At 40.4% G+C, this 18,573-nt stretch overlaps 1 protein-coding gene across 3 annotated transcripts in view; it reads right to left on the bottom strand.

Annotated features, from left to right (window-relative positions):
- The window catches only part of KLF12 (KLF transcription factor 12), a 441,551-nt gene that overhangs the window by 278,767 nt on the left and 144,211 nt on the right, over nucleotides 1–18,573 (bottom strand). For all 3 annotated transcript variants that reach the window (XM_059144589.1, XM_059144587.1, XM_059144588.1), the window contains exon 2: nucleotides 12,291–12,354. Coding sequence is in view for 2 of the 3 variants with exons in the window: in XM_059144587.1 (XP_059000570.1) it covers nucleotides 12,291–12,323 (33 nt within the window). In the remaining variant the exon portion in view is untranslated. The remainder of the gene's footprint in view (nucleotides 1–12,290; nucleotides 12,355–18,573) is intronic.

Here is an 18,573-nt window from a genome sequence, read left to right as displayed (position 1 = left end):
TTCAGCAATCTAATTATTCCTATTCTCGGATTAGAATTCTACTTCTGAATTTACTCTATGTCACAAACTCGAGTCTAAGCCTCTCTGGGGTTCTAGATGAAATTTTAGGAATTTGAGCCAGGTTGTTTTCAAAAGTTTTTCTTTTTCTCTCGGACTCGAGTAAGCAGCTAGTTCTTGGCCGTCACTCACCTCATCACCTGCTCCTTCACCCTTGCCCCCAGGAAGTCCCCTCACACAGGATACGCTAGTCCTGCACCGGAACTCAACACAGACCTCCAGGAAGTCCCCCACCGCTCGCCCAGACGAGAGCTGACATGTGGGATAAACACCTGCCATGCCAGCCCAGCGAGCGGTGTTGTACAGAAGTTGCCTGGGCCACCATCTTTCTACAGCCCCCTTGCTTCTACTTGGGAAGGGCCATGGGGTAGCTCTTTGTCCTCCAACGACCCACACTGGATCCCCTGCTCCCGTATCAGAGCCTCCCAGTTCCTGAATCCCCATCTGCATGAACACCCGCCTCCTTATTAACCATCCCCCAGAGCTGCTGACCTCCCGCTGCTGCCTGGCCACCTGGCCGCTAGGCTCCTGCTCTCCCGGACAGTTTTCATTCATTTCCTTCACACCGTGAGCACCGACGCTTCCTATCACTCGCGCTCACAATACTGCTCCAACTCCCACTGCCTGGATAAGCCCCCAGTGACAAGACAACTCACATGTTTCCACCAAATCAGAATCCCCTTTTCCCTGTGTTATGTCTTGCCCGTCTTGTGTCCTCAACTGCAGCTCCCCGCAGCCACGTGGCCCTGATCTGAGCCCAACTGGCGTATGGCATTGGGGACGGACAGTCAGTCTAGCCGTCTTAGCCACGCCAACAACTGTGTCCAGGACCACACAAGGCCACACTGATCCACTGTTTTTCAGTAGAGGAGTCGACCGGGAAAACGGTGAGCCCAGGCCGGTGGGCTCTTCTGTGTGTGTCTTGGTCTCCACGACAAGGTTTGGTACCGCGCGCGGGGCTTCAAGTCCTCAGACGTGCCCAGTAGCATCAAGAGAGAGTGCGGAGCTCAAAAGAGTGCAGATGATCAGTGAGACTCAAGGGGAGGGCAGGTGAGGAAGGAGAGCTTCACGTGAGAAAGGAGAGCCAGCAATGCCCGCTGGTGGCTAGGAACTGTCCCAGCTTAGCGGAGCTCAATGTGCATCTCGAGCACTGACTGCCTTCCCCACATAATCCCTCAGTCCCTGGGTGATGAGGGACATTCTGGAAAGACGCAGAAGGAAGAAATGTAGCAGCAGTCACATCTGTTTCACACTCAGAAGGTCAACGCAGAGCTCCAAATGCAGGCACAGCTCACAGACACTGTCACTACTAGGCAGCTGGTGCACCTTGCTGAGAATAGGACAGGTCCGCCCCCTTGACTGCGGCTCCTACGGGACCTCTCCGGGAGCTCAGCCAATTCCCGGGCCATGATGTATTTAACACAGGAAGGGGGTCCGGCTCCTCCTCCAGTCCTCAGCATCCCCAAGACTGGAAGCTTAGCAGCAGCGAAGAATCTGTGAAGAGATCGGCTCATCCTCACTGTTTCCTGTGTGCCCCTGCTCTCCCAAAGTTCCCACTCATCCTTCCTTCCTGTCCCGCTGACTTCTGGCCAAACACCAACGACACAGAAGCAACAGCCACACACAACTCGCTTAACTAGCTCCAACAAGTGGATGAGGTCAAATCCTGAGAATAAATCCCATATTCCCTAGCATTCCTATGGTTCCATTTCTCTCATGACTGGTACAGAATTTGGTACCAGAACCAGTTCTGAGAAACAAAGCATGTTGAAGGTCAATAATCAAATGATTCTTCTCTTGGAATATCTGTGAGTCCTACTTGCATTAGGCTAAGGTGTACTGAAGGATTAAATTATGTATAAGATAAAGAACTCCACTCATTGTTCAGTCAATAATTATTCATGATTGTATTAAAAGTCCCTTTAGAGAACAGTAGGAAATTAATTCTTAGCTAACATCAGCTTGGGAGAAAAAAAGGAGGTTGCTTTTTTTTTTTTAATGTACAGATGTTGATAATATAAAATTAACCACAGATATTATACTTCCATAAATGTTTCCAATAATCAATTACTACGTTGCTTTAATACTATAAAATTCTCATTAAATCAACATTGCTTAACTAAAATGGTCATGTTTAAAAGATGTTCATATCATTTTTATGATCACTCCTGAAATTTTCTGGTAAAATATATTATATAAATGACTTTGATAATGCACTCTAAATAGAAGAACATAAAGCTTAGCGGAAGAGCCACTATAATCAAATGTCCAGAGAAGGAAGATGTGTGCGCAAGGAAGAGAAAGCATGAAAGCATGTGAGCAAGGGAGACAGAGAGGGAGGGGGAAAACAGAGAAAATCATTTGGACACATAAATGAGCCTCAATAGATTCTGGCTGAAATATTTAATGACATCACTGAATATCACATTTACCATTAACTCCAAGAGGAAATTTTGCAGAGCACTTTAATGCTCAGCCAAAGAAAAGAAAATACGGTTCATAGTTACTAAGATTTTTTTGAAACAAAAGATCATAACTTTTCTTGTTTGCTCCCATTTCTTCCAGTCAACATGACGCGATCATTCAAGGCCCAGGTCAAATGTCACTTCATATGTGAAGCCGATCGTGGCCCGTACCAACTCTCGGTTTCATTAACTATATTGTAGTATTAATCACACCAAATTGTAGTAACTTATTTTGCCTGTCCCTGAGATGATGAAGACTTGAGGTCAGGGTCTAAATTTAATTTGTCTTTGTAGCCCTGTGTCTAACAAATAATACTTCTAAATATAGGATTGCTGGGTTCATCACACTGCAGGGTGGGTGTGATGATTAATTCTGTGTCAGCCTGACTGGGCCAGAGGGTGCCCACATTGAACATTATTTCTCAGTGTGTCTGTAAGGGTGTTTCTGCATGAGATTAGCATTTGAACTGAGGACTCAGTAAGCACACTGCCCTCCTCCAAAGCAGGTGGGTATCACCCAATTGGTTAAGGACCTAAATAGAACAAAAAGTGAAGGAAGGGAAGCGCCAGTCCTTTCCTGCTTAAACTGGAACAGCAGTGTTCTCCTGTCCTTGGATTTGGATTTACACCATCAGCTCCCTGGTTCTCAAGTCTTTGAACTTGGGCCAAAATTGTACCACTGGATTTCCTGGGAGGTCTCCAGCTTGTAGATGGCGGATCATGGGACTTCTCAGTCTCCATAATCATATGAGCCGATTCCTTATAATAAATCATATATATCATACAGGATATATATACTTTCTGTTGGTTCTGTTTCTCTGAAGAACCCTGATTAATATGAGAGAAGGTGTCGACACTCTGTGTCGACACCAACTCCCCTATCATATCCAGTATCTTCAAGAGTTTTATTTCCTCCAAGAGAAAGCTTAATGTATCAATTCCTTATCAACACAAAGGAACAGTTAAACCCTAAAACCAGAAGCTGACATATTAAGTAGGACACCCAGTACCCCCAGGTACATCCCAGCATACCTTTAGTCAAAGGGAAAGAAACATATACAAATACTGGTCTGAGTAGTGAATTTTCCTAAAGCAGAACTGATGCCTTCTGAACTCAATTAACATGGCTTAAAATAGTAAAAATAGCTATCTTAATGAGCACTTAGTGACTGCCAGGCAATATGCAAATGCTTTAGCATTTTTTTCTCATTGTACCTTCACAACAATATTTACAGAGGAGGCGTCATCATCATCATCATTTCCACGTGGCAGACGTGACAATGAGAGAGAGAGAAGCTGGGTGAAGGGGGAGCCCTGGCTGAGCCATGATTAAAAACCAGGAGGTCCAAGCACAGAGCCTCTCTTGTCAACGCCGCAGGAGGCTCGGTAGTCCCTAAAATCTCCCTTAGAGGAAACTGCAATGTCCCGCAATTTTAAATATTCTTCCTTTAAAACTCATTGAACACTTTCAGAGCAAATTTAAAAGAAAGGAAAAGGAGGGTGGGGGGAACCCTCCACCTTCTGTGAAAGCAAAGACAGTCAGAAACCCAGACCGCCAAACAAAACATACCTGTCAAAGACTGTGAAATCTGGGAGGCAGCTGGGAGCTGACATATACCTCCTCAGGCCTTAAGCAAAACACAGAATTTCTGAAAAGTAATAATCACAGTTATGAAATGCCTACCCAATGAAAGCAGAGACAGCACCACTCAGAGAGCGAGCAGAGGGACACGGCATGTTTTAGAGTCCAGCTTGTTCATCTGGACCGAGGTTCCCACCTGAGGTGAGAAGGGAGTCAGAGCCTTTATCTCGAGAGTCCTCCACTGTATAATGGAAGCGAGGAAGACTCTGGAAATGACAGCTTTACTTAGAGAGTATTTGAAATAACTAACTCGAGTCAAAGATTTGGACTCATGTAGTTCATACCCAAACTCGTGGTGCCCCTGCCCACAACACTCCCTGGGATACAGGCCAATACTAGCCAACACTGGGCCCATTCGGAGACAGGGAAGAACCAGGGCCACAAGAGAACTGTGCAGAAAAGCAGCAAATACCAAGAAAAATGTAAGTAATAGGCCAGTGAGTAACAAACATAACAGGAGGAATGACCCAAGGAGACACAAAGAATTGGGGCAAATAACACTTCACAAACTACACACACAAAAAAAAAAAGGAACACAAGAGCATGTCTACAAAACGAAAATATTCAATGAAGAAGTAAAAGCGTTCAAATGATAAAAAAGACAAGTTAACTGAAATCAATGAAAATAAGCTGACAGAGCTCTGAAATACTACAGAAATACTGTTTAAAAAAAACCACTTGGGTTACTAAAAAGTAATGCAGAACTTGACTGAAAACATAGTAAGAAAAAATGCCTACTAGGAAAGCACAGTAAGTGAAAACAAAAAGTTAAAGATGAAGACCACAGATGCAAAAACCAAGGAGAAATATTAGATATATTTTCAGGGTTACTAAAGAAGAGAACAAAATGAAAAGAAAATATACTTTAAATATTATTTTTAAATGTGAAGACATACATACAGACTCTATTTCTCAGAGTTTAATGACAGGATCCAAGAAAAACTGATACAGAATCATAAAAACCAAGACATAGTCAATGAAGTTACTGAACTTTCTAGCAAACTAAAAATAGTGCACAGATATCTGAACAAAAAGCAAAACAAGAAAAAGTGGATCAGTTTGCTTCAGTCTTCACAGTGACACCAAAGCCAGAGAGCAGGAAAGCAGTAGTTCCATACTGCTCAGAAAAGGAAGAAGTAAGACTAAGCTTTAATATTGAACTAAAGCTGTGAGGGAGACAAACCATAAGTGACTCTTAATCTCACAAAACAAACTGAGGGTTGCTAGGGGGAGAGGGCTGGGAGAAGGGGGGTGGGGTTATGGACATTGGGGAGGGTATGTGCTATGGGGAGTGCTGTGAAGTGTGTAAACCTGGCGATTCACATACCTGCACCCAGGGGGATAAAAATACATTATACATTTATAAAAAATAAAAAATTTTTTTTTAAAAATATTGAACTAAAGCTTTGGTAATTGTGGTTCATAATCACAAATAATAAAGAAATCACTGGTAATAACCTTAATCAAAAAAGGATGATAAAACAACGAGAGGGAAAAATACAAAGAAACGCCATCAATTTTCCTATCATTTTTTTTAAGAATATATTTATTTATAATAAATATAAAAGTGAGAGAGGGAACACAAGCAGGGGAAGAGGGAGAGGGAGAAGCAGACTCCCAACTGAGCAGGAAACCTGATGTAGGACCCTGGGATCATGACCCCAGCCAAAGGCAGATGCTTAACGACTGAGCCACCCAAGTGCCCCTTCCATCTTCCCCAGCATAAAGTCAAAAGATGCTGTTTTGAAGTTAAATTCATTAAAAAAAAAAAAAAAAAAAAAAAGCTTATCAGAATTCAAAGAGTTTTTCCCCACTTAACTCTTTAATTGAAGTATAGTTGACAGACAATGTTATATTAGTTTCAATTCATTCTTGACTCATTGCTCACCACAAAAAGCATAGTCACCATTTGTCACCACACAATGCTATTAGAGTATTACTGACTATATTCCCTATGCTATACTTTCCATCACTGGGACTTTCGTATTTTAATCACTGAAAGTTTGTACCTCTTAATGCCCTTCATCTATTTCACCCATCCTCCCAGAAACGTTCCTTCTGGAAAGCACCACTTTGTTCTCTATATGTAAGAGTCTCTGTTTGTCAAGTAATAGCAACACACTGGTGAAAGGACATTAATTTGAAATTCATAAATTCCTTCAGCTTAAGTCCACTTTCTATTTCTTCCGTTTTATACTGGAAGCAAAATGAAAAAACATCTCTTCATTAGAAATACGAAGTATAAATATCATGATGCTTTCTGTAAGACCACCTTTATTTACTTGTATATACACACAGAGACGTTGTAAATAACATTCGTCAAATGATAAAAGGTGTGAGGCAGATTCCGATGAAAATTCCATCAGTATTTTTCAAAGAGCTGGAGCAAATAATTCTAAAATTTGTATGGAATCAGAAGAGACCCCGAATTGCTAAGGAAATGTTGGAAAAGAAAAACAAAACTGGCAGCATCACGTTGTCTGATTTCAACCTTTACTACAAAGCTGTGATCACCAAGACAGCATGGTACTGGCACAAAAACAGACACATAGACAGCAGAGTAGAGAGTAGAGAGCCCAGATACGGACCCTCAATTCTATGGTCAAATAATCTTCGACAAAGCAGGAAAAAAGATATAGTGGAAAAAAGTCTCTTCAATAAATGGTAATGGGAAAATTGGACAGCTATATGTAGAAGAATGAAACTCGACCATTCTCTTACACCATACACAAAGATAAACTCGAAATGGATAAAAGACCTCAACGTGAGACAGGAATCCATCAGAATCCTAGAGGAGAACATAGGCAGTAATCTCTTCGATATCAGCCACAGCAACTTCTTTCAAGATATGTCTCCAAAGGCAAAGGAAACAAAAGCGAAAATGAACTTTTGGGACTTCATCAAGATCAAAAGCTTCTGCACAGCAAAGGAAACAGTCAAGAAAACAAAGAGGCAACCCATGGAATGGGAGAAGATATTTGCAAATGACAGTACAGACAAAAGGTTGATATCCAGGATCTATTAAGAACTTCTCAAACTCAAAACACACAAAACAGATAATCATGTCAAAAAATGGGCAGAAGACATAAACAGACACTTCTCCAATGAAGACATACAAAGGGCTAACAGACACATGAAAAAATGTTCATCATCACTAGCCATCAAGGAGATTCAAATTAAAACCACCCTGAGATACCACCTTACACCAGTTAGAATGGCCAAAATTAGCAAGATAGGAAACAACGTGTGTTGGAGAGGATGTGGAGAAAGGGGAACCCTCTTACACTGTTGGTGGGAATGTAAGTTGGTGCAGCCAATTTGGAGAACAGTGTGGAGGTTCCTTAAGAAATTAAAAATAGAGCTTCCCTATGACCCTGCAATTGCACTACTGGGTATTTACCCCAAAGACACAGATGTCGTGAAAAGAAGGGCGACCTGTACCCCAATGTTCATAGCAGCAATGGCCACGGTCACCAAACTGTGGAAAGAACCAAGATGCCCTTCAATGGACTAATGGATAAGGAAGGTGTGGTCCAAATACACTATGGAGTATTACGCCTCCATCAGAAAGGACGAATACCCAACTTTTGTATCAACATGGACGGGACTAGAAGAGATTATGCTGAGTGAAATAAGTCAAGCAGAGAGAGTCAATTATCATATGGTTTCACTTATTTGTGGAGCATAACAAATAGCATGGTGGACATGGGGAGATGGAGAGGAGAAGGGAGTTGAGGGAAATTGGAGGAAGAAATGAACCATGAGAGACTATGGACTCTGAAAAACCACCTGAGGGTTTTGAAGGAGTGGGGGGTGGGAGATAGGGGGAGCCTGGTGGTAGGTATTATGGAGGGCAAATAATGCATGGAGTACTGGGTCTGGTGCATAAACAACGAATTCTGTTACACTGAAAGGAAATTAAATTTTTTAAAAAATAAAAAAAAAAAAGTGTGAGGCGGTGTTTAAAAATGAGCAATACATCATCTTTTCAAAGAATAAAGCCATTATTCTACTTTAATAACTGCATAATATTTCTCAGATTCCTGTACATTATTTTGTTCTCATTTCCTAGATAAGAGAAATTAGATACCCAAAGGTGAAACAACTTGATGGAAGAGTGACGTAATTCAGGATGATATTTTAATAAATATGTGATATACCCACTAGTTTCCATCATTATCCCATCTACTGATTCGGCTCCATACGAGGATAAACTTGTAATATAATTACATATGCCTGACAGTAGAATGAATTGCCACATACAGTATAAATTCCGAAGAGTACTCAACATAAGGCTGATGGAACCAACCAACCTTCCAGAAGGTTGCCACACCCCAAGCACAAGTTAGGCTTAGTGACGTTTGAGGGTGCTTCCAATTCTGAAAATGACTTTATAATGTGAAGTCATACAACAAAGTCACAAATCTCTCTCATGCTATAAAAATAATAGTATCAGTACCACGCTCACATTTAGAACTCTACGCTTTAAAATGTTCTTCTGAAAACGTCATACTTCCTTTTCTGCCATAACAACCATTGAAATAGGACAAGTGTCATTAGTTCCACTATGCAGTTGAGAAAATTAAAATTCAGAAAAGTCGTCACTGGTCCACGATCATCCAGACAGATCATTATAGTGTCAAGACTTGTTTTTCCGGGTTTTTCTGTTTGTTTGTTTGTTCTAGTCCATGATTACTAAGCAACTACCCTACATAAACGTGTAGTAACCCAGCGCTGACCACGATTTACTTACATGACCCTGGGGTTTTCCGAGCCACTCTGCCTACTTAGTTGAAAATGGAAGAAAGGTTAGGTTGCCGTGATTCTTGCTATCCTGTGTTGAAGAAAGAGCCTTGGAACTTCATGGAAAAGAACTTTAAAGCAGCCACATTATCTATGCCCATCACTATGCTATAAACTCTTTTTTGGTAGGAAATTCAAGATTCCTCAGCAAAGCTTGCTATTGTCCTTGTGGTTTCCAAATACAAGAAGTAAAAGTCATCCACTGCTGGTGCTGGACGGTGTATGCAGCTGTTCAACAGAGGTAGTCACAGAGCAGAAGTCTGAATGGGAACTCTGGTGAGGGGGGCTCATGTATATGCGTGCGCATGTTCTGGACACCTGCTCTAAACCAGCAGCTGAGAAGCACTCGGTAAACATACCCTGGAGCGGCTGGAAGACAGATGGGGCAAAGCCAGGTTTGCGGAGCCCGGTCCCTGAACAAGCCAACTCATTCACTGGGACAGCAACTGGTGAAATACATTCGAGAGCATATATGACATACTTCCTGCCAATATTTGGGAACAGAAAATGATGGAAGATGGGATCTTTTCTGAATTTCCTTGATGTCTTCCAATGGCAGATCGTAAGGGGACAAACTCAAGTGCAAGGAAAGTGAATAAAAGAACTTAACACTTGAGTAAGGGAAACGACTGAATGCAAATATAGGTTTTTTCAAAGAGAAGATGAAGGCTGCTCCTGGAAGTGAGACTCTTGGTGTGGCCACAAAAGGAATTCTGCAAATGCTATTTAGGCCGTTTAAATATTCAAACCTAAGCAGAAAGGCACAGCAGGATATTCTGTGGCTCTTGGCAAGATTTTATCACTAGTCACAAACTGGAAACATACTAAATAGTTTTTAAAGCGATATTCAAATGTCTTTTCAATTACGTAGACAGTGGCAATGTTGCTTGCACTGCTGACATTCTAAAACTGCATCTTAAAAGTGACCTTGTCAATACACTTAATACATAGAAAAGATAAATTTTCAAGCTTTGCAATTTTCTCCCTGAATCAAACATTGTTAAAACTAACAGCATCTGGGACGCCTGGGTGGCTCAGCGGGTTAAGCCTTTGCCTTCAGCTCAGGTCATGGTCTCATGGTCCTGGGATCGAGCCCCACATCTGGCTCTCTGCTTGGCAGGGAGCCTGCTGCCTCCTCTCTCTTTGCCTGCCTCTCTGCCTACTTGTGATCTCTCTCTCTCTGTGTCAAATAAATAAATAAAATTTTTCAAAAAATCATTTAAAAACTAACAGCACCTGATTCAAGCAGGCTTAAAAAGAAGCACCAATGTATTTTCTGTTCTGAGACATCTGTAACTGAAAATACAGACCAAAAAAATGAAAAACAGCAGTAAGAAAAAAAAAATAATTCTTTGGGACAAACATATTAAGTGAAATACTCACTGTTCCTTCCTCCATACAGACTTCTGAATAAGACTTTTATAAGCTAGGAGGCACAATCATTTAGAATGAATCACATATATTATAGTCAATCAAGATAATATTTTCAGAGTTTTTCCTCAGGGTAAGTAGTAACACAATGATTCTCTTTGCCAACATCTTCAGTTGTCATAAAATTAGTTACAGAACAATGACATTGTCAAAATAAATAAACTCACAAAGTTAATACTGAGCCACTCAAACAAAAAAATTTAATAACAACTGAATGAAAACATAAAGTAATACTATACCAACATCATATATAAGGGATAAACATATTTTGCATGATAAGGAGTGAAAGTTTCCATATTTACATAGGGACAAAGCAAGAAAATTTAAATTTATTACCTTTGCCTTAGGGAGTCCATAATACCGTTTAACTTTTTGAATGAAATTATCAGTCGTGTGCTGGTGCTAGCTCATCCCCAGCTCATGAGTGCCAGTTGTTAAATATTAAAGATCCCTGCAAGCTAGTTGTTAAATCATTGAAACCAATCATAATTAGAGTATTTACACCATGGGCAATGATGAGCAATACAGACCACACCCCTCCATCCCCCCCCCCCCCCCCACCAACCCAAAGCCAGTTTAATAGCAACTCACTGATCCAAATAAAGATACACAGTATAGGGGCTCAGTTGGTCAAGCATCAGCCTTTGGCTCAGGTCATGATCCCAGCGTCCTAAGTTTGAATCCTGCATTGGGCTCCCTGCTCAATGGGCAACCTGCTTCTCCCTTTGCCCCTCACCACACTCATGAACACGAGCTCTCCCACTCCTTCACTCTCACATGCCTTCTTCCTTTCTTTCTCAAATAAATAAAATCTTTAAAAAAAAATACACAGCACAATTAATTTTCACAAAGTAAATTCTCCCATGTAGGCAATACTGGAGTCAAGAAAAAGAATATTACCACACACCCGCAAGCCCCCCTTGTATCATGTGTGAATCCATGCACCCTCTAGAGGTCTGAAAATCTTCCAGATACAAATACTAGAAAGGAGTAATTTTAGCAATGATGAGGGAAGAAGGCAATGTTAAATGAAAGATATAATCTGGAAAATTATCTGGAAGCAACTGCGAAGGTAGGCGGGCAGAAAAAGACACAGCATGATATACATTTACTCGACAGTAGCGGAAGCAACGCAGGAAGGAAAATACGAAATGGCAGGTACTGCGCAGCTCCACAAGTGTTATGAGGCACATGTCTATGAAACAGACCTGTTAAGTGCGAAAATCTTAGGAAAGAGATAGTTTAACATACTGTAATTCTCTTTCTTTTGCCTATGATTTTTATATCATAACCAGTAGAGAGCAGGAGAAAAGCTCAAGTAACTGCCACACCTAAAGTGACAGCTAGTATTTGATTACTATTGAAATTCACAAGACTTTTTACCCCCTCTAATTTACAGTGGTACCTGTCTGTGAAAAGCCCTTCAAAGTCATCCCACTCCTCTGAGGAAAGCTGACTCAGCTGGCACAAAGAAAACAGCATCTGACAGCAATCCTGTGCCATGTGGCGCTGGTATCGGGATTACGCTTGTAGGAACGAACATATATTTACACAAAAGCTGGCTTCTTTTGTTTTTCTTTGTCCCAGGGATCAGTTGTATCCAGTGGTCTTCCAGTTCTCAATATTCATCAATAAGATGATTCCTTAATTTCAGCCTAAGTTCTATGAAACTGATAACAGCTAGACTTACACAAAAAAGGGGTTTTTCCTTATAAATTTCTTCATATTTAAGGGTTTAAAATTTTTAAATTACACTTTACAGATAGATGTATGTATCGAAGTATTGACTTCTGTCCCATACCCAGACACAGAATTGTTCTAATGAGAATGGCCCCCAAGTCATGTTTAACCTAAGATTTTCAATGCAGTTATATACAATTTGACTAACCAACCTTTATTGTTTTCCTCTTCATATGGATATTCATTCATCCATTTGTCTCTAGAGTCACATTGATCCTGCAAGAAACACACACAAAAACAGATAATGAGAAAAAGTTCCACATGTTGATGACATTCTTCCACTGGGGAGTGAACAACTTCATTCTGCAACTCGTTAGGTTCTTCATTGGTAGAATGAGGTAATCAAAGCAACAGTCACAGAATATTTTTTTCACTGGTTGTTTGTTTTTTGCTTGCTCTTTACCAGCCACTAAAGGGCAAAGTGGAGAAATGCGGGAATAAAAGCACGATCTCGGGCGCCTGGGTGGCTCAGTGGGTTAAGCCACGGCCTTCGGCTCAGGTCATGATCTCAGGGTCCTGGGATCGAGTCCCGCATCGGGCTCTCTGCTCAGCAGGGAGCCTGCTTCCTCCTCTCTCTCTCTGCCTGCCTCTCTGCCTACTTGTGATCTCTCTCTGTCAAATAAATAAATAAAATCTTTTAAAAAAAAAAAAAAAGCACGATCTCCAACTAGGACAGCTCCTGAGCACAAGATAATGGGGATCTGTTTAAAGAGAGTCGAGGGAGGGAAGAAAAGGAAAGGGAGGCACCAGAGAGACAAAGGGGAGGAGAAAATGGCAGAAATTGGTTTAAAAGTAAATTTAATATACGAAAGTCACAAATATTCTTACTGAAGCACTTGGCTCCCTTATTCGTAGCAAACAACGAATTTTTAAGTAATGCTGTTTTCCAGAGGAAATGATTTTTTGCCTTCTTTACAGCTGATACATATGCAGCATAATTAATATGAATACTTTTTGGTGCCTTCATGTCGATCAATACCCAAGCAACTTCTTATTTATTTTAAAGATTTATTTATTTGCAAGAGAGAGATACAGGGGGGAGGAGCAGAGGGAGAGAATTCCCAAGCAGACTCCTTGCTGGGCGCAGAGCCCACCACCTAGGACTCAACCCCACAACCTTGCGATCATGACCGGAACCTAAATAAACCAAGAGTCCAGTCAAATGCTTAACTGACTAGGCCACCCAGGTACCCCCAAAAATTAATCTCAAAAGCTCCCATATCTCCAGGACCGTTTGGATCTCACTAAATATAATTAAATATTGCTGGATTAGAGAGTTCTGATTACAATAAAGCATTTGCCTCATGTGGAAGTATCTTGAAAGTCCTCCTGTTTATTTTCATTCAGCACATTATGGAACTTGCTTCAGAATTCCCTTTTCATGAGGCAAATTTTCTTTGGCATTCAGTTAAGCCAGCTTAGTAGGCATAATTGATTTTGCTTTTTCATTCGGAATTACACTCAAGAGGGACAGGCCTTGGTGTTCTCAGCAGCACCCACTCTGCTGGTGGCTCACCCCTGCAGCACGGCACAGATTTCCTCTGCGTGGGCCTCCAGACATTTGAACAGAAAAAGGGTTCACTCGCTCATAGGGCCTTAAATGAAACACAGCACGATTCACAAGTTCCATGGGCTTGGTCTGTAAGGCAGACTGGCTTTTAATTTTATTCTAGTTTTAAGTTAATCAATCAATTAACCAATTTCTCCTTCTCTCTCTCTCTCTCTCTTTCCCCTTTGCGCCCCTCCTTCTTCTCCACTTCTCTCTCTATACATAATTAATATATACATATTTTAAAAAGTTTATATCTCAATATGTATATACTACAGTTTTTACTACTAGAAATCCTGCTGAAAAACAATATAATGTAAATGTAACATTTTAATAATATTTTTTAAAGATCTTATTTATTTATTTATTTATTTGGCAGAGAGAGACAAAGCGATTGAAGGAACACAAGCAGGAGGAGTGGGAGAGGGAGAAGCAGGCAAAAGGGAGCCCCATGTGGGGCTCAATCCCAGAACCCCGGGATCATGACCTAAGTTGAAGGCAGACACTTAATGACTGAGCCACCCAGGCACCCCAATCATATCTTAATATTACAATGGCAAACTAGGAAAATTCTCTGGAAATTCAGACTGTAACTCTTCTATTTTACATTATGAAACCATAATATGGTTTCCCTTGAAAGAATTAAAAAGTCATCTTAAAACACCATGTTCTTATCAAACACGTCCTGTCCTTTCTAGTCTTCAAAATATATCTAAATCGATCAGTTCCAACTTAGCAGAATGTACTAGGTACGTCAAAAACTGGCTTCAATCTTACATTCCAATTTTGTAGGTTTTTTTCTCCCCACACTTTGATATATCTTGGCCATTTTTCACATGATATTCAACTTCCTGATGCTTAATCCAAAATTTGTAACACTCCACTGCAGAGATATATTTACTCCCTAATTTTTGTCTAATAATTTACGATTTTGTGCTACTGCTAATAATGTTTAAACATCCTTCTATGTGAATCATATAGCCACCAGGGCCTCTGCTAGCTGGGGTGATGACATAGTGACACTGGAAGGGACGCCCTCTCTGGGCAGACAGGGACAGACTCTAATCAGAAGGGAGGGCCCAATGAGCAGAGCCCAGGGCAGATCTTCACCACCATTCACCCCCTGAGCCGGATAGCCTCATTTACTATACTTAGCTGCTCTGAGTCTGCACCTTTAATTACTGCCTTAGAATATAGTTATAGAAGTGCAATTACCACATCAAAATAATAGGAACTTTTTTTCCTGGTTTTTCAAAACGTCTTTTTAAAGAGACTCTACCAATTTATGCTCCCCAGAGAAACAGAAGCCCGTGCTACCATAGCGCCACATCCATCTTTATTTCCGGAAACAGAGCACATTACCTCACACATTTTAGGGGGATCAATAAATATTGTCAAATGAGTAAATGAAGGTAGTAATGACAAATGGAAGAAAAACAAAATAAACTCATGTTTCTATCAATCATGCGGACTCTTCCTATCCACGGAACTAGGGCCTCCGTTATCTAATTTGTATTTTTAGATAAAATTAATCTGCTAACTAAAACATTAAATAATGTGAACTATACCCAATATAATATCCCACATTTTGACAGCATTTGGAGATTTACAAAGTAGCCTAGTGATATAATTTGTACCGAAAGCAGTTCTGGAACTTGAGTACATGAACTATTTTAAGATCGATTTGACAATGATGATTAATTTCATGCCCAAGGTAACCAGTTAGATAATGTCAGGGTCCTTCTAGAACTCCTTAGCTCCACATCTGAGCATGGATTTTTGGTTTATCTTTACAACCACCTATAACTTCAATGTATATACCTCTGTATCTTTCAAACCTGAGAGCCTGATATAATGCTAACTTTCGTTTTCTGTTTAATTTACACTCTTCAAAGAGTGTTCAAGCTCATCTCCTGACCGGCAGCTCCCCTCGAGTACCCCGATACTTTAAGTAGCACATGTGACAGCAAATGAAGTCACGGTGGAGAGCTGAGAAGACCAATCCCTGGGCTCACCGCTGTCTCCCACTGGCCATTGAACCTGAAACAATTCATCCAACCGGCGTCCCCATTTCCTTCTCCGCAGAAGCAGGGGTAACAGTGACACCAGTTTGTCTACCACCTACCCCAACTAGGGTCATGTCTATGCAGCAATGTGTCCTGTCATTCACACAGGAATTCTCACTCCTTCATCAGTGGCCCAAATTAAGCAAGAAAGTAACAGGACTTCTCAAAATTGAGACCACAAAAGAGATGAATGTCAACTTGATTCATGCTAAGGGGCCTTTGTGTTGCTCCCCAAATCCCCATCAAAATCAAGCCATGATGTAAAATAGGAAAATGGCACCTTTCCAGCAACAGTTAATATCTCATCAATTTCCTAATTAAAATATTACTTAAGTCTGCCAAATAGGTTTGTAAAATTATCTCATAAATCTTCTCAAAGCACAGAAGTTTTAAAGGCCACTGTCCTCATCAAAAATTCATCACACAGGAGGAGTCAAGATGGCAGAGAAGTAGCAGGCTGAGACTGCTTCAGCTAGCCGGAGATCAGCTAGATAGCTTATCTAAAGATTGCAAACACCTGAAAATCCATCGGCAGATCGAAGAGAAGAAGAACAGCAATTCTGGAAACAGAAAAACAACCACATTCTGAAAGTTTATCTAATATATATATTTTTTCTTTTTTACATTTTTCTTAGGTGTGTTCTTTTTTTAAAAATTCTTTTCTTTTCTTTTTTTTTTTTTTCTTTTTGTTTTTTTTTTCTTTCTTCCTTTTTGAACCTCTTTTTATCCCCTTTCTCCCCACTCACGATTTTGGATCTCTTCTAATTTGGTTAAAGCATATTTTCCTGGGGTTGTTGCCACCCTTTTAGTATTTTACTTGCCCATTCATTTACTCTTATCTGGACAAAATGACAAGACATAAAAATTCAACACAAAAAAAAGAACAAGAGGCAGTACGGAAGGCTAGGGACCTAATCAATACAGACATCGGTAATATGTCAGATCTAGAGTTCAGAATGACAATTCTCAAGGTTCTAGCCGGGCTCGAAAAAGGCATGGAAGATATTAGAGAAACCCTCTCGAGAGATATAAAAGCCCTTTCTGGAGAAATAAAAGAACTAAAATCTAACCAAGGTGAAATCAAAAAAGCTATTAATGAGGTGCAATCAAAAATGGAGGCTCTAACTGCTAGGATAAATGAGGCAGAAGAAAGAATTAGTGATATAGAAGACCAAATGACAGAGAATAAAGAAGCTGAACAAAAGAGGGACAAACAGCTACTGGACCACGAGGGGAGAATTCGAGAGATAAGTGACACCATAAGACGAAACAACATTAGAATAATTGGGATTCCAGAAGAAGAAGAAAGAGAGAGGGGAGCAGAAGGTATACTGGAGAGAATTATTGGGGAGAATTTCCCCAATATGGCAAAGGGAACGAGCATCAAAATTCAGGAGGTTCAGAGAACGCCCCTCAAAATCAATAAGAATAGGCCCACACCTCGTCACCTAATAGTAAAATTTACAAGTCTCAATGACAAAGAGAAAATCCTGAAAGCAGCCCGGGAAAAGAAGTCTGTAACATACAATGGTAAAAATATTAGATTGGCAGCTGACTTATCCACAGAGACCTGGCAGGCCAGAAAGAGCTGGCATGATATTTTCAGAGCACTAAACGAGAAAAACATGCAGCCAAGAATACTATATCCAGCTAGGCTATCATTGAAAATAGAAGGAGAGATTAAAAGCTTCCAGGACAAACAACAACTGAAAGAAATTGCAAATACCAAACCAGCTCTACAGGAAATATTGAAAGGGGTCCTCTAAGCAAAGAGAGAGCCTACAAGTGGTAGATCAGAAAGGAACAGAGACCATATACAGTAACAGTCACCTTACAGGCAATACAATGGCACTAAATTCATATCTCTCAATACTTACCCTGAATGTGAATGGGCTAAATGCCCCTGTCAAAAGACACAGGGTATCAGAATGGATTAAAAAACAAAACCCATCTATATGTTGCCTCCAAGAAACACATTTTAAGCCCGAAGACACCTCCAGATTTAAAGTGAGGGGGTGGAAAAGAATTTACCATGCTAATGGACATCAGAAGAAAGCAGGAGTGGCAATCCTTATATCAGATCAATTAGATTTTAAGCCAAAGACTATAATAAGAGATGAGGAAGGACACTATATCATACTCAAAGGGTCTGTCCAACAAGAAGATTTAACAATTTTAAATATCTATGCCCCCAATGTGGGAGCAGCCAACTATATAAACCAATTAATAACAAAATCAAAGAAACACATCAACAATAATACAATAATAGTAGGGGACTTTAACACTCCCCTCACTGAAATAGACAGGTCATCCAAGCAAAAGATCAGCAAGGAAATAAAGGCCTTAAACGACACACTGGACCAGATGGACATCACAGATATATTCAGAGCATTTCATCCCAAAGCAACAGAATACACATTCTTCTCTAGTGCACATGGAACATTCTCCAGAATAGATCACATCCTCGGTCCTAAATCAGGACTCAACCGGTATCAAAAGATTGGGATCATTCCCTGCATATTTTCAGACCACAATGCTCTAAAGCTAGAACTCAACCACAAAAGGAAGTTTGGAAAGAACCCAAATACATGGAGACTAAACAGTATCCTGCTAAAGAATGAATGGGTCAACCGGGAAATTAAAGAAGAATTGAAAAAAATCATGGAAACAAATGATAATGAAAATACAACGGTTCAAAATCTGTGGGACACAACAAAGGCAGTCCTGAGAGGAAAATATATAGCGGTACAAGCCTTTCTCAAGAAACAAGAAAGGTCTCAGGTACACAACCTAACCCTACACCTAAAGGAGCTGGAGAAA

This window comes from Mustela lutreola, chromosome 13, assembly GCF_030435805.1.
Source record: "Mustela lutreola isolate mMusLut2 chromosome 13, mMusLut2.pri, whole genome shotgun sequence".
Classification (NCBI taxonomy): Eukaryota; Metazoa; Chordata; class Mammalia; order Carnivora; family Mustelidae; genus Mustela; species Mustela lutreola.
The sequence above is the reverse complement of the archived record's forward strand: the minus strand, read 5'-3'. Positions and strand labels throughout refer to the sequence as shown.